Source organism: Acipenser ruthenus, chromosome 8 (assembly GCF_902713425.1).
Source record: "Acipenser ruthenus chromosome 8, fAciRut3.2 maternal haplotype, whole genome shotgun sequence".
NCBI classification, from domain to species: domain Eukaryota; kingdom Metazoa; phylum Chordata; class Actinopteri; order Acipenseriformes; family Acipenseridae; genus Acipenser; species Acipenser ruthenus.
The window spans coordinates 21,365,353-21,381,472 of record NC_081196.1 but is presented as its reverse complement, the minus strand read 5'-3'; the positions used below and the strand labels follow the sequence as shown (position 1 = coordinate 21,381,472).

Here is a 16,120-nt window from a genome sequence, read left to right as displayed (position 1 = left end):
GACCTACTGATTAGGTGACTGGCGCCTGGACTGGATTAGCCTGAGCGGACAGTTGAATTATGTACCGATAATTCACATGTGCAACAACCATCGTTTTGACGCAAGGAAGACATAAACTAGCGATTTCCCAGTGGAAAAAGACTAAATATCCAAGCAAAACTGAAAATGTTGCAGTCCACATCGAATGCTAAACAAGGTGCTGTCACTCTACTAAACAAAGCTGCAACTCCGGGACTCTGCCTAAAAAAAGAACCAAGATGGGACTCTGCCTGAAAACGGACCCAAGACAAGGAAGCAAGCTGCAAGTGACTCCATACCACAAGCAACGAGACTAAGGCCCGGCTGGAGGATGGCCGTAAAACTTAGACAAACCAGTCTAGGTCTGTTGTACACCTAAAACCACAGTATCCAAAATAAACTGTGCCCTGCTACCTGCATAGCTAAAAGATTCAGCGAAGAGGACAGAGCGGACAGGCACTGTTGTGGATCCTATACTGAGGACTGAAGACTTTGTTGATTTTATCGAGAATTGAAAGCTTTGTTGCCGAGTTTGATCCAATGTGGGATTGAAGACTGTTGCGGAGAGGAGTGTTTTTGTACTGGACACTTCAACAGATTGAGTTTCCAAGCCAGTAGACCAAAAGTCTAAGCTTCAAGGAACTGTTGAGCATAATTTCAGTTGCATTTTCCTTTCATGGAACTAAATTAATTATTGTAACACAGTCACATAGAATTGAACTGTTTATTATTTAGTTTGCACACTTTGCATATGAAATAACTTTTAGTGAAACTTGATGAAGTAACTATAAGTAATCTACCTCATATTGTTGTATGAAGAATTTTGTTAAAAGTAAACTTGCCATATACTTAATCTATATACCATTAATAAGCTTAATGTGATATATTCTAAGATTGTCTGCATTATCTCAGATTTACTTTGTGCTTGGATGTGTGTGTGAGCGAGCGACTAGCAACGTCACAGCTTGCTCTCGCTGCAGTTTGTGTGTGAGGAGACAGGCAGTGTTATATTTCAATTGCCTGCTAGTCAAGTTAAGGCAGTGAGAGTTTTGAATTGTGTTTTGTTCTTAAAGACTAAGAGATTTACTTTCTAACTTTTCTGATTTCTGTTTATTAGTTGTGTACTTAATAACATACTACTATTGACTAAACATTCCTTGTGTCTGAATGTGAATGTGTGTTAACAGTAAATCCTCGATCTTTGTAACACGTCAATTAAATATTGTTAGTAAGATAACTAATCAACCCAGATAAACATTCAATTATCAATTATTTAGTTGTTCCTACAGCTCAGAGCAGTGCACCTTGCTCTCCAGCATTTCCTTCCTCTGCCCCAGAACAGACATGTCCTCGTGCGCACTGACAGCATGTCAGCAGTGGCGTACGTGAACCACCAGGGTGGGCTTTGGTCCTCGGGGTTACACTGCATTGCCTTTTGGCTGCTGATCTGGGCACAGAAGCATTTATTGTCCCTCTGGGCTGTTCACCTCCCCAGAGTGGTGAACCGGGTGGTGGACCTTCTCTTGAGGGCCCTCACCCGTCAGAATAGCGACTCCAACCTCAGGTGGTTCTGCGCATTTGGGATTGCTTCGGGGAAGCCCTGGTCGATCTCTTTGCCTCGGCAGAGACGACTCATTGCCTCCTGTGGTTCTCCCTCCGCCGTTGTGGAGGTCCACTAGGCGTCGACGCCCTACCCAATGAATGGCCCAGAGCACTTTTATACGCTTTCCAGCCGATGCCGCTGCTCCCTTTTCACAGTTCTCCTGGAGGCCCCCTGGGAGATCCCGCTGCATATGGCCCCTGAACGGGACTTTCTGTCCGCCTTATGGCTCTCAGATGCGGCATTTAGTACACTGAAGAACGCTAGGGCTTCCTCCACAAGAGCAATATATGCTTATAAATGGAGGTATTTTTAGAAGTGTTGCATGGCCAGAGGTCATGACCCCATCTACTGCCCCATAGCAATTATTTTACGGTTTCTGCAAGATCTGCTAGAGAGGGGAAGGTCCCTCTCTATGCTGAAAGTGTACTTGGCAGCTTATTTGCATGCCACGTCCCTATAGACTCAGTTTCTCCAGAAATTGAGTATATGTGGAACCAATTTTTTCTTAGCTGTTTTAGGCAGAAGGATATTTAATAAAAATAATCTTTTTGTTAATTAAAAAAAGTATACTTTTTTTAATTTAGTTAGTTAACCCATTTTATAAGTGTAATAAGGCACTTCAGGATGTGTGATATACGCCACTTGCCTTCGCCTTGCGGTTGCAATGCCCCCGGGCCGTGGTGATTTTGGACTGTATCACACACCCTGTCATGCCTTATCGCTTACACACACACACACACACACACATACATATATATATATATATATATATATATATATATATATATATATATATATATATATATATATATATATATATGACACACACACACACACACAGTGTATATATAGTGAATACAAAGTATATATAGTGTGTCTGTAATACTGTACCTGTGGTGCTGGGAGTTGCTGCAGATGTGGCTGCACAGGTTTCTATGGATACTGTGGTTGTGGTGGTTGTTGTGGTTTGGGGAGGTGTGGTTGTGGATGGAGACAAAGTTGTGGGAAAATCTGGTGAACAGGAAAACAAAACAAATAAAAGAAACCAAAAGGTAAACATAAAAAAATGTGTTTAAATGTAAACAAATAATAAATGATAACAAAATTGATATATATATATATATATATATATATATATATATATATATATATATATATATATATATATATATATATATAACAAAGTAAAAATGTCATAAGAAAAAATGTAGCCAAGTGATGCTGAATGAACAAGCTCAGAAACCCAAAATGTTTTATACACATTTCCAGAACCCAGAAAGTGACCAGACATGTTTTGACATTATTTGGCAGTCCTAATGTGTATTTTGGGCGGGGCTAAAACCATACTCATAATGAATTCTCGTTTATAAGTGTTACCCTGCACACCCATATTATTGACTTATTCAACACTTCTTGTTCTGTGCCAGTTCCAAAATTCAGCACTACATTTCATAGCAGTCTTTACTCTATAACCATATCCAATCAGCTGCTGGTCTGTCTGACTGGGAAATAAAGATTGTGAGGCAAGGGCTAGGCAAAAGAATGTACTGCAAGCAAGGCACAACAATAAGCACTCAAAAACGATGGGGCAATCTAGCATTAGACATATATTAGGCATATCTTAATGTTATTGGATTTTTTGATGAACAGAAAAGTTAGCTTTTTTATTGTTTAATGAAAAAAAAAAAAATATTACGCTATGTAAAATGTTAAATGTCAATTGTTACTTGATTTATTTTGCCTTTGGCCTAGAGGAAAGCAATTGGTTAAATATCTAAGTCCATTTCTATTGGTCACTCTGCCATCCTGATCTGTATGGTTTGGAAACACAGGAGCTATATAAATTATTAAATCATTAGAAGATACGGTAGCAATCTATGAAACTCTAATAGACAAATTTGCCTAGAGACTACAGTAAAGTAAATTCTACATACAATTATTTACAAGGCAACTTACTTTTCCCTGTTAAACTTGAGATACTAACCACAGTTGAACATCAATAACTAAGGGTAAATGTATTAGGCAAATAGGACTGTACTCATAAAGTATCATATGTATAAAGCACGTTATGGTTGAATGCTGCCTGTTTTTGTTCTTAAATTTGATCTGCATAAATGATTCATAATTCATTGATGAGCTATTCAGCTATACTGTTGTGAGTAATGTGTCTGTGAGTGGATTGTTCCATTGTTCTACACAGACAAAAGGTCTATTTTGCCTTTTTTGGTAACTTTCCTGTTTATTATAGGAGATGCTTAAATGATCTGTTCAAAAACATTTCGCATGTACAAAAATGGACCAGCCATATAAAGATCTAACACAGTGGTTCTCAAACTTTTTTGCTCGCGGATCACCCGAATTTTAATTTTTTTTATCTCGGCAGACCAGACAATAAAAACAGTTTGTCTCGAAAATGTAAATGGTCTGTGATAATTCTATGCTTCAGCATAATTCGACTGGTCAATACTCAATTTCTAGCTTTGTTGTGTTATTGTTAGCCTTCATGCCGGTCTCCATCACTTCGTAAACAGTACTGACATAAACAGCAATTCCCTGTTAGTGACCAAGCATTTAAAAAGGCCAATAATGCATTTAGCAAAGGCCATAATGTATTAGCTTCTCCAGGTTAGCGGTAGTAATGTGTGGAAAGTGAACTTTGTCTTTGCCTTCTTTTCTATATCTTTTCATTATCAACAAAAATACCTGATTGGCATTTTTAAATGCTTGGTCACTAACAAGGCTAATGTCAGCTCTGTTTACGGAGCGATTATGACCAGCACAGAGGGGTCATTCATTTGAATTAATTACAATAAATGGAAATGTTGAAAACCTCCATTTTAATGTTTACAACAACAGAAACTTGTTTGAGGGGATATTTTTTTCTCCAAAGCGGAAGGATATATCTTTTTTTTAATACATTTTTTTTATCGTATCTGTTTTATAAGCAGGATAACACACTCCAGGGCTTGTGTGTTGTGTTGCATTAACACACGTCTCTGTTGGTTGAAGGCATGAAGCTTTGCTTCATACCTCCAACCCAATTACGAGAGCAATACACGAAGACTCCCTAGTAAAGAATACATTTTAGACACTCCAAAACTAAATATGACGGAGAGTTTAAACCTTTTTTTAACTTGGAGATATTCTCCATGTATGCATTTTCTTCCTGCTTTTTAAGGTCTCAAATGTTGTCTCAAATGTTGTGCAATGGGATCTATAAACTATGCTGCTGCTTCCTTTCCGTAATTACGGACCACCTGAAGGGAGCCGGCGGACCACAGATTGAAAACCGCTGCTCTAACATAAAAGTAGCTAAAGTGGGGGCCACGTTTGCCCCAATTGTTTCTTGTTTGAGTTAGCCACTTTTACATCTTTACAGGGCTGACACCTTTTTGTATATAGTGTATAACTATAATGCTGACATCTGTTTTCATTTGTCTTAGGCTGTGTTCACACTGGGTCCGTTTACAGGGTTTAGTCCGCACTTGATACAATATGTTTGGTGTGAAGTGTGAACAACAACGTCCGCTTGGGAAACCATACCGAGTCCACATAAAGACATTTCTGCGACAGAACGGAGACAAATCCAATAATGCAAGTGCTTTATCGAAGTGTCAGGTCTTAAATTCAAAGATTACTATCCTATACCTGTATTCAGATCCCTCACAATGTGCAATCAGCCTTTCCAACAGCTCATCCTGTTCCATATTACCAGTTCCTTTTGCAGACATTATTTTAAATTCTCATGTCATTTTAAAGCTGGAAAACATTTGCTGCTTCAGTATGGGCTATTAACAAATACATACGGACTTTAACAAATGTATTACTTTATCCCTAACCAGACAAATGGATGCATGCAGACTGACTATAGATTATTATTATTTTCTTTGTTTTCTAAATCCACGTGCAGGAATCAGGAAAGGCAGGAAGGTCAAAGTTTGCACATGTGCAGTACGCTATCGGAATAAGTTTTCCGAAAAGTGTGTTTACATGATATACATTTTGTTAGTTTTCGGAATTTAATCAGACATTTCTAGGTGCTGTTTTCCAAAACCTGACTTTCGGAATATTCTGATACATTTTCAGAAAACTGTGTTTACATGACTTTTGATATCGGAATTAGTTTTCCGAAAACTTGGTTTTCTGAAAAATATCGGAATTCTTATGCTCATGTAAACACACTGACTGTCATTTCACCCAGTTCTGACAGATCTTGTTGACTGAAGCAGAGCCAGAATGCTCTCATTCATTTAAATGAAAGACCTTTGAAATTTGGTCAGATATCAAAATCCAAGCCGAACTGGACAAAACTCACAAAAATAGTAAACTATTCAGTATTTTCTCAAATTACTTTGTTTAATGCCGACAGTAGGAGAACAGTGCAGAATTGCATAAACTGCATACTGCACTATTCTACTATAGGCATTCAAGAAATGTATTCATTAAATTAGTGAAGTGCTCCCCCAGTGCTTTCTTCCACAGCAATATGTAAGAATCTAAAACATGGTATCAAAAACCAGAGCAATACACCAATAGCTGCCATCTTTCAATATGCCTTGCAGGATATTGTAAACATCCGGTAAACACACCATATAAATTAAACGAGTTCATCTGCAAACTGCATTGTGAACAAAAATGAACTCGTTATGGAAAAAAATGGAAAAGGACCAAAAAAAAAACAAACAGAACTTTAGCTTGATACATTGTTTCATCTGCATTTAAAATAACCCTGTTCTCTCCAGTTTCATTAGCATCATTTTATTTTGGAAAGAGAAAAACATCTGTTACTGAATAATGTTAAAAAATAAATAAAAACTAGGAATAAGCACACAAACAAATGCCGCTACCGAGCTGTCTCAGAGCTGTTTCTAAAAATGTTTAAATACCTATTCACACAGCACGAAATTGCACAATCTATGCCGGTATAATACCGTCATAACCCTTTCACACAGCCAAAGGGATCATGTGAGTACAACTTTCAAACCTGTCAGTCAACAGATTGTTTTCATGGCAATGGAAACCAAACAAAAATCACAAAACAAAATTACATTGTCGTTTGTCGAAGAAGTAAATTTGGCTGCATTTTGTTTTCTTGAAATTTTCAGTTATATTACACAATGTAACAACCTGTTAAGTGTCAAATTGCAGGAGCTTCAGGCACAACGTAGGTTGCATATTTTATTGCAAAGAAGGCGATACAATATATTTAGGGCTTCTGATTTTTGGTTTTAACCGATAAAACCTGATAAAAATAAATAAATAAATAAATAAATAAATCGGTGGATAGCCAATAAACACTGGAAAACACCGGAAAAACCCTATTCCCATTAAAAAATAAAACCTACTACAAAAATAATAATAAATACATTTCCCAGTGCTGCTGGGCAATGTCCTGCCTTCCTGACTTGCATCTATCATTGATTCGTTCTCAATACTTTAAACCCGCCCCACCTACTGAATGACAGCACATTCCTACATTTCTATTGGAGACTCCGCTTGCAAGATTTAAAACGAAATTACAATCAGGATTTAAAACAGAATTGTGGCGAAATGTACAAAAATGCCTACACACAAAAACCCCCAGAAGAATGTGCCCGTGCCCATAGGGATTTTGTTGTGGAAGACAGCAATGGAAAGAAGGTACAACTTAAGTGTGCAAGTACTGTCGAGTTACTGCTATACATATTTTGACAGAAAAAAACCCAAAAGGTCAAGCATTTTGGAAAGTAACCAAAAACACTAATTTCATACAGTATATCAAAAACAAAAGCCCCGAAAAAAACGATTTACATAAAACTCAAAAATAGTTAAAAATAAAAACCGAAAAATACAATTAATAAAAACCGAAGCCCTAAATATATTTAAAAGAAAGAGAGTCCAGCTCTTCAGGCAAACAACTGCTTCCGGTATACAGTCACGTGGGATGTTGACCCCACTGTGTGAAAGGGATAATAGATACCTAAGAGTACTTTTATGTTTTGTAACATTTTTCTCCTTTCATATGGCGCTAATGACATTTTGGAGCAAATAGTGATTTAAAAAAAAAAAAAAAAACATAAAAAAATGCCACTTACATAATGTATATTTAATTATTTCCATGTGACCATTAAAGCCACTGCTCGTCCCTGACAATTTCAGGATTTGATTTTCTCTCTTTATTTGCACCAGCTCTCTTTTAAGACCATTTACCTCATCCTTTTGATGGTTGTAATATTGACGTTATTGAAAGTCAATGTGTATTTTTAATGTCAAGCTTGAAACCTTTCTTATTTGATAAGACTACAGCACAAAACTCTCTTCACAGAAACAAAAAGCTGCACATTTATATCCTACCCTGCTGTCTTGTAGTATTACAGAGTAATTTACAACGTTTTATAGATGAGTCTGAAGGTCTGTCAACTGAATGTGACTATTTATCACCCTTTATGAGCTCAGATATGTGGTTTATCATGTATCTGCAGACTCTAATGAATGCCATCCGCTTATACATTTAATAAATTAGAATTAAAGTTGAACATGGTGATAAATAATACACTACCATCATCAGATGGCATGTATTGCTTTTAGCACTCATGTCATTAGCAAATTAGGGTCATATGTGAGCCGAGCACAGTCAGTAAGATCAGCCTATATCCTTTGCACTTGATGAATACCAGTATCATTTAACTGCAGCTACAGCCATCAGTATTTCACGAACCCCAATCGCAACTAATGTGGCTTTTCTTTATTCTCCTAGTTAACCTGTACTAAACCATTCATTTTCAAAAAGTCCTGCGCTTTCTCAAATATGGATTATAAAAGCAAGGGTTGGGCCATACATTAGAAACTACTGGTCTATGAAAAAGACACTTTGAGTAATTGGGCTGTTCATCATATAGCTGATTAATTTGTTATGCAAAAAGCAATCCCAACATGTATTCTGTTATATATAAAAGCTACATCTCCCTGTTGCAAGTTTGTCAGGATGGGTATACTTTTACAGGGGGCAGAAAGCATGCTCTCAGTTTTCTTGTACTTATGTATACAAGACAGAATTAAATTTGAATGTTTATTGTTGACCAAAAGGGATGATTTTGTGGCCCATTTTGAATAACAGGCTCCTCTAGAGATCTCCCCCCGCTTTCCTCAAGGCATAAATGGCAGTAAGGTATCAAAGGCAGTAATGTAACCCTCCAGGACAGTTTAAACACCTTGTAGACTCATCATTTCTGGCTGCCCATTCAGGTTCTATCTACAATGGTATGACATGTTTTTCTTTTTCTATGTTCAATCACTGTATTTATGAAAAATACTACTTTTGGCAACTGTGCAAATTTCCCATCATAGGGAAGAATAAAAAAACCCAAACCTACTGTAAATTCTTTGTGAGATATAATCTACAGTTGCAACAACTTTATAGATTTATAAAACATTCATTATGAAATGAAAATGCCTTCCTCAGTTTATTGTCTCTGACCCCTCTGCACTCTGTTTCCCCTGACATTAAGTTTCCTTCTCCTGTTCAACTTTATTTCAAAGAATGATGCTTTCTATTCTTGCTAGGGAAACATCAGGTACTGCATTTCTGGTATGTGCTTCCCATTTGTAAACATAACCCTGATGAGCAAATGAAATCCGTGCACTTTAAGCATGATTCATTTCAGTTTTTCACATGTTTTACTTGGTTTGCTTAATTTTCAGTACAGACTTTCAATTTTTAACCTCTCAGTGCCCATTTTACAATGTTTAAAACAGAGTTTAGAAAGTGGACAAGAAGTGTAATAGTGTCTTGTCGTAAACAAATACATAAAAATAAGTGTGGCCTCCTAAAAACAATTAGGGAGTCAAATAGATATAAAATGCACATTATGCATCTAGAAATATCAGATCTGCTTATTTTTTCCCCCCAGCATTCCGCTTCAGTAAACCCTTTACAAATGTTTCACAGTACTATTTCTGATATGAAGATATAACACTGGCAAAACACTAAATTGTGTTTCTGTAACAAAGTGCTTTCTGTTGCGCACAGTAGCAGACAGGATCTCGGTTTATCCTAAGGATGGCCCCACCAACACCACTACTGTAATTGCATAATTATTCCATTGAAGTTCCTCATCCAAATGCTAACCAGGCCCAACAATGCATAGCTTCTGAGATCTGAAGAGACAAGCTTCAAGGTTGTATGGCTGCAGAAAAAAATATTATAATCCCAATAGTTACTTTATCAAGTAGACTGTATCTGGCTGAAAGTAAGTGTCTAAAAACATAATGAAAAATGAATCACCCATAGCTTACCTGGTTCAAAGTGTGGAAAGAAGCCTGTGTACATGCTTAATATTTAAGGCCAAGAGCTTGTGGTTGCCATGACTTTTTTATACTCACCATACACAAACAGTACGTATTCTGCATTGTCCTGCCCAATGCTGTTGCTGACTTCACACCGGTAAGTCCCATTGTCAGTCTTGTTTAGAAAAGCAATTGTCAGCTCCCTTCCATTGACAGTCATTCTGTCAGGATCCGGTAATTCCCCACCATCCTTTGTCCATATAACTGGTTCAGGACTATCAAAAAAAGGTTAAACTGAAAATAATAAAACCTGGTGATATGCAACAACAGTTCTACTGGAAACTAAATGCTGTTTATACCCCCCAGAGCAATTCTAGTATGCTCATATTCAATGGAGAAAATGATTTGGTACTGTAACTTTTAAAAGGGGGTCCTGCTCTTAGAAAGACAGATACATCAACAGATGTATAGCTATTTTCTGAGTTTCTAAATGAATGCTTTTAGTATTTATCAGAAATATATCTGTGATGTTAATTGATATGCATAGTATGACTTAGACAATACCTGCAGTGCGATTCTTGTGAAATATTTAGAAACAGGCAATACATGTCATGTAATGTATTCAGTCTAAGTCACTGGAGAAAGGTTACATCAGTTGTAAATATTTATAGATTACTGTGAATCTAAAATTAAATTACATAAAAAATAATTATAAATGTTACATGTTTTAATTCAGACCTACAAAAGAGTGCCTTTCAACAACAGTAATGAGGCTAAGTCCCTTCAAATTGTGCATCATTTGAATTTGGAACAGAAGCAAAACAATTATTTTATGTGATATTGGGATGTCTGCTAAATAGTTTTATAACTACTGTAGGCATTTAAATTTAACTTACATGGGATTCCCATTGAAGTCACAGACCAATGTTAAATAGTGTCCTTCTTGTGGCAATTCAGGGGGTGGGATGATCTTCACAATAGGAGCATCTGCAACATTTGAATACAGAAATATTATGAAATACAGTGGTATGTCATAACTTTCTCATTCGCTAATTAGAAAGCTTCATTAGAACTCCCAGCCATCTGGTAACACTTGTCATATTATAATGTATAACTTATTATTAAATTAAATTCAAGTAAATACTCATTCAACCAAATGAAAACAAAACAATCACTGCAATCTATACTACATAATAGCAAATACTAGATGTTTAAAACTAAAAGTCTGAGCTGGGCAGCATTGTACAGTATGTGTAGCGTTCCGCCATTCTGGTTTATTCCAAATTGAACAGAAAAATTACAGGACTTTTTTTAACTGAACAGTCTTTACTGATTTATGCCCAGTTTTTTGTCTACTATTCAATATTTTCCCGGTACTGTTTTCTAGGAAATACACAATATTTTGATTTAAATACTGTTTTATTTTGACTCTGACATTGTAATAAGCAACCCTACACTGTATCCTAGGATACAGCAGGTACGTTTAGTGAGTTCACAAACTCAGAGAAACAAATAACGTTCAAACATTTCACATTGGTTCTCTGTTCACAAACACATTATCACCTGATTCTGTTGGCCAATCAAAGTCTGATTATTGTGGCAAGTGCAGGGTGTAGTAACTAGCTTGATCAAAAAATAAATTGAAATACTTATATGAAAATATCATATTTTGAGTGGATGAGGAATGGGGAGAAAACACAAATCAGCTTATGAATATTCAAAATAAAAAGAATGTTTTGAAGTATACAAAAAGATGGTTTGGACCATCCAGTTCTGTCCATTTTCTTTTCTTTTTATGATTTCAAGGCGAATAAACCTTGATACTATTTCTGTCAGCACAGCGATTGTCCAAACGTACGCAAAGTACCAACTAACTTGGGAAAATGTGGCCTCGACTTGCACAGATTCTGTTTCATCATACATGCCAGGGACATTAAACTTAATCAGAAACCAGAACTGCTACGCATCATATTCCACATGTAAAGTGTGTATACTAAGAATTTTCCCCCAGATTTTTTTTTTTTTTTTACAGATGTTTCAATTAAAAACAATTTTATACCGATTTTATCCCTTTTTTTAATATTTGTAAAATAAACTCTGAAAAATTTCTGGGAATTTTTTTAAAAGATAAAAAACAAAAATGCGGAAAATACTATGTGTCATAAGATGAAATGATCAGGAATGATGGACTGTTCTGTAAATGAGACAGGGGTAGCATGTATTCAAACCAACTATGAATCACATGTATTTATCTTTCTAGAACCATTTGGTGGACTGTGTTGCCACATGTCACAATAAATCATTTAAAGGAAGTATATTAAATATACACAATGCATAATTACACCCGTATCAAATACATTGTCATTGTTCCACTGAGAAGACACATTAATTATACTGCAGTCTTTTACCAGTGTTATTTATATTGCAATCATTTTTTATGCATAAAAAGGTATGCTTTCATATAAAGGTATGCTTGCATTATATTTATATCTAAAACCACTACCCATACCCACACATGCAGGATAAATAACATATTGTATTACTTACAGTGAACTTTAAGAACCTGTGTAGCAAGCTGTGGTGCTGAGCTAAGAGATTCATGGTCAACTCTGCAGGTGATTGTGACTCCATCATCCTTCCGGTCCACTTTTAGCTCCAGAGTACTTTTTACTGTGAAAGTCTTTCCACTGGCATTCACTTCCTTTACACCTTTATGTTTAAAGATAAAAAAGCAGCTTCATCAGTTATGTGCAGCCAGAATATTAGGAACAGTTTCTGTTTGTAACACAAACAACACACAAGTATGGTCTCCACCTGGAAACAAAACCCTTACATGGCAAAGGTGTTTATAGAACAGCGGAACCATTGAATGACACCCCGAAATATACTTGACCAACAGAATCAAATAAAAACAGTTTGAAGCCAATATATTAAATACAGCATTTTTGTTAACTAAAAAAGTATATGAATATAATATAATACCAAAAAATAGAGAATGCCTTTAATAGTGGGTAGGACCACTTGTCCCAGCGTATTGTACAATAGGAAACAAGTGTGCGATTTGTGCCGCTGTGGCACTAATGTTGCTTGTCAAACTACGTTGCATGTGTCTGTGGGTCCAATCGTCCAATTGCGTGCTTTCTGAGTTGTGCTTTCGGTGGTGCCTTTCTCAAAACATTGCCATTCCAAGAACACCCAGGATATGCCTTCATGGATCAGTTTTACAAGTACCTATGCTCATGCATCTTTTTTAACCTCAATATTATTTTTTGATTTTACAGTAGTTTAGCTTTACAGTACATGGCTTTTATTTTGTTTAACACTCAAAAACAAAACTCAGTATTCAGTAAAAAATCATCATTTGTTTATTGCAACTCTCCTTTTAAATAATTCTGTAGCACAAAAGACATTACCAACAATTGCCAAAATGTCACTTATGGCTTTACCATTTAAATGACAATTTATTTAAAGTATAATGAAGGTTAAATAACAAGTTCAATCACCAGAACATTGAAGACTAAATCAATTTTATTTTTATGTATATAAAGAAACACTGTATAAAACATGAGTATCTTCAGGACACAATACTGGATTAAATATGATTAAAAAGGGATTAACCCTTAGCTGTCCATTTATTCAGTGCGTGGCAGGCGCGTCAGGTCCAATTTATTTTCACACTCACAGTTTATTTTAGACACACTGATTAAAAGTATTTTTTCACATTAAAACAGGTTTAAAAGGCACTGCATAGCAACAGGACACTCAGTACTGCATCTCCAGCCCCGCACCACCCCTTGTTCACTGTATTTTTCACAAACCTCTTCATAGTAGTGCATACCAATAAATTATCTCCTGATCACTCGTTTTATCACCAAATTCCTCACTATGTAACACAATTTTTGTTCCTGGGTAGTAAGTGTTATTTCCTAATTGCTTATGCCTCAAAAGTATAGAAAATGGCTATTATTCCCCACAAACTTTGCTTTTGTGACCGGGACAGTGATATTTTGAAATTTACCTATTTCCAATGAGAAAACGGGCGAATTTGTGTCTTTTCGTTCACATAAAGTCAGAAAAAACAACATATGAATCCAAATTAACATGTATTTATACTAAAGTAATACAAAAATGACTACAAAAGATTTAGAAGTGAGTAGTTTTTCGAGATTTACGATTATACTGTAAATCACTTTCACGAATCAGACCCCAAATGTAGTCTCTCATCATGTTCTCGTTATACTGTCCTTGGTAGCGGCGTTCAAAGTCCAGTATATCCTGGTGGAAGCGCTCGCCTTGCTCCTCCAAGTACGCTCCCATGTTCTCCTTGAATTTATCAAGATGAGCATCAAGGATATGGACTTTGAGGGACATCCTACAGCCCATTGTGCCGTAGTTCTTCACCAGAGTCTCAACCAGCTCCACATAGTTTTCGGCCTTGTGATTGCCCAGGAAGCCCCGAACCACTGCGACAAAGCTGTTCCAAGCCGCTTTCTCCTTACTAGTGAGCTTCTTGGGGAATTCATTGCACTCCAGGATTTTCTTTATCTGTGGTCCGACGAAGACACCGGCTTTGACCTTTGCCTCAGACAGCTTAGGGAAGAAGTCTTGAAGGTACTTGAAGGCTGCCGACTCCTTATCTAGAGGTCTGACAAATTGTTTCAAAAGGCCCAATTTGATGTGCAGTGGTGGCATCAGCACCTTCCGGGGGTCCACCAGTGGCTCCCACTTGACGTTGTTCCTCCCCACAGAGAACTCGGTCCGCTGTGGCCAGTCCCACCTGTGGTAGTGCGCCTTGGTGTCCCTGCTGTCCCAAAGGCAAAGATAGCAGGGAAACTTGGTAAAACTTGCAGTTTTTTTGCAGTGCTCGCAGGTGAAATGAGGTGCCCAGGGTTTGTCTTGATCCCCGACAGGCATGCCAAAATATGCCTTGTAGGCCTCACACATCTTAGCAGATGCTTCCACGGAGTACTTTTTCACTCTTGTCGTGATAAATTGGCCGCAGACATAGCAAAATGCGTCTGCCGGATGCTTGCAGCCTCTTGATGCCATCTCAGAAAAATGCAGAAATGTATCCACTTAGGCAGCTGGAACTAAACTAAACTGGTGGGCTTAAGGCCCCTGTATTTATACTACTATTTATATTACTGGAAAGTTCTAGAAAGTTCTAGAAGTTACTCCAAGTTTACTCAGCACTGAATCCATCTGGAATGTTCTGGAAAATAGGTAAATTTCAAAATATCACTGTCCTGGTCACAAAAGCAAAGTTTGTGGGGAATAATAGCCATTTTCTATAGTTTTGAGGCATAAGCAATTAGGAAATAGCACTTACTACCCAGGAACCAAAAAAAAAAAAAATTGTTACACGGTGTAATGCGATCCAAGTCATTATTTTATTACTATAACATCTAAAAAAAGCTCTGCAAATGTCTGTGATATTCTTTGAGCGCTGGATGCAGAAGCAGCTATCTTGTTTGTTTATGTCCGTGTTATCTATGTGGGGCTATCTGTATTCATGAGATTCATGTATTATTTATTTATTTTTATCTTTTTGGCTTCTCTCGGCTCCTATCGGTCTCACTCGGCCATTGAATGGTTTTCTCGGCTTTTTCTGGAGAAAAAACGACTAGGGACCTGTTTTTTACGTCTTTTTGATGATGTCGGACAGGGTCCGACATTGGACCGGAAAGGGAAAATTGTGATGTCGGACCAGGTCCGACATTGGACCGCAAAGGGTTAAATGTGATTCAGTGCTGGAAGCAATGAATTAAATTAAATTATATTGAAGATATTGCAATCAAAGCAACATTTGGTAGCAGTTAGCTTTTAAAACTCAAGTTATAACCCCTTTATTACTAAAGAAATACAGTTACATATTATTGATGTCTAATACCCTTCTCCACTGGCACATCTGACGCGTGAGGGCTTGGCTTGGCTTGGCTTGGCTTGGCTTGGCTTGGCTTGGCTTGGCTTGGCTTGGCTTGGCTTGGCTTGGCTTGGCATAGGTATGGGTGGTTCTCCACTGGGTATTTGTCGAGCCAAACGAGAACCAAACCGTGAAACTCCGGCCTTACAAGACATCTGAATCTGGCTCCGAACCAAGTTGGGCCGGGGGCGGGTTAAGGATTTTCATCATTATGTTGCATCAGTCAGTACACTCCAGAAAGAAAAATAACAAACATGACGGGCAGCGAGTGTGATGAGAGAAAAGTACAGCTTTGGAACAATGAGAAAGTG

General features: G+C 37.1%; 1 protein-coding gene across 4 annotated transcripts in view; it reads right to left on the bottom strand.

Annotated features, from left to right (window-relative positions):
- Nucleotides 1-16,120, bottom strand: part of LOC117407395 (cell adhesion molecule 2-like) — a 635,128-nt gene that overhangs the window by 39,265 nt on the left and 579,743 nt on the right. For 3 of the 4 annotated variants that reach the window (XM_059028693.1, XM_059028692.1, XM_059028694.1), the window contains 4 exons: nt 12,434-12,595; nt 10,783-10,873; nt 9,983-10,161; nt 2,513-2,632 (listed from right to left, as the gene is read on the bottom strand). In XM_059028693.1, the coding sequence (XP_058884676.1) occupies nt 2,513-2,632; nt 9,983-10,161; nt 10,783-10,873; nt 12,434-12,595 (552 nt within the window). The remainder of the gene's footprint in view (nt 1-2,512; nt 2,633-9,982; nt 10,162-10,782; nt 10,874-12,433; nt 12,596-16,120) is intronic. The other variant, XM_059028695.1, reaches the window with a different exon arrangement.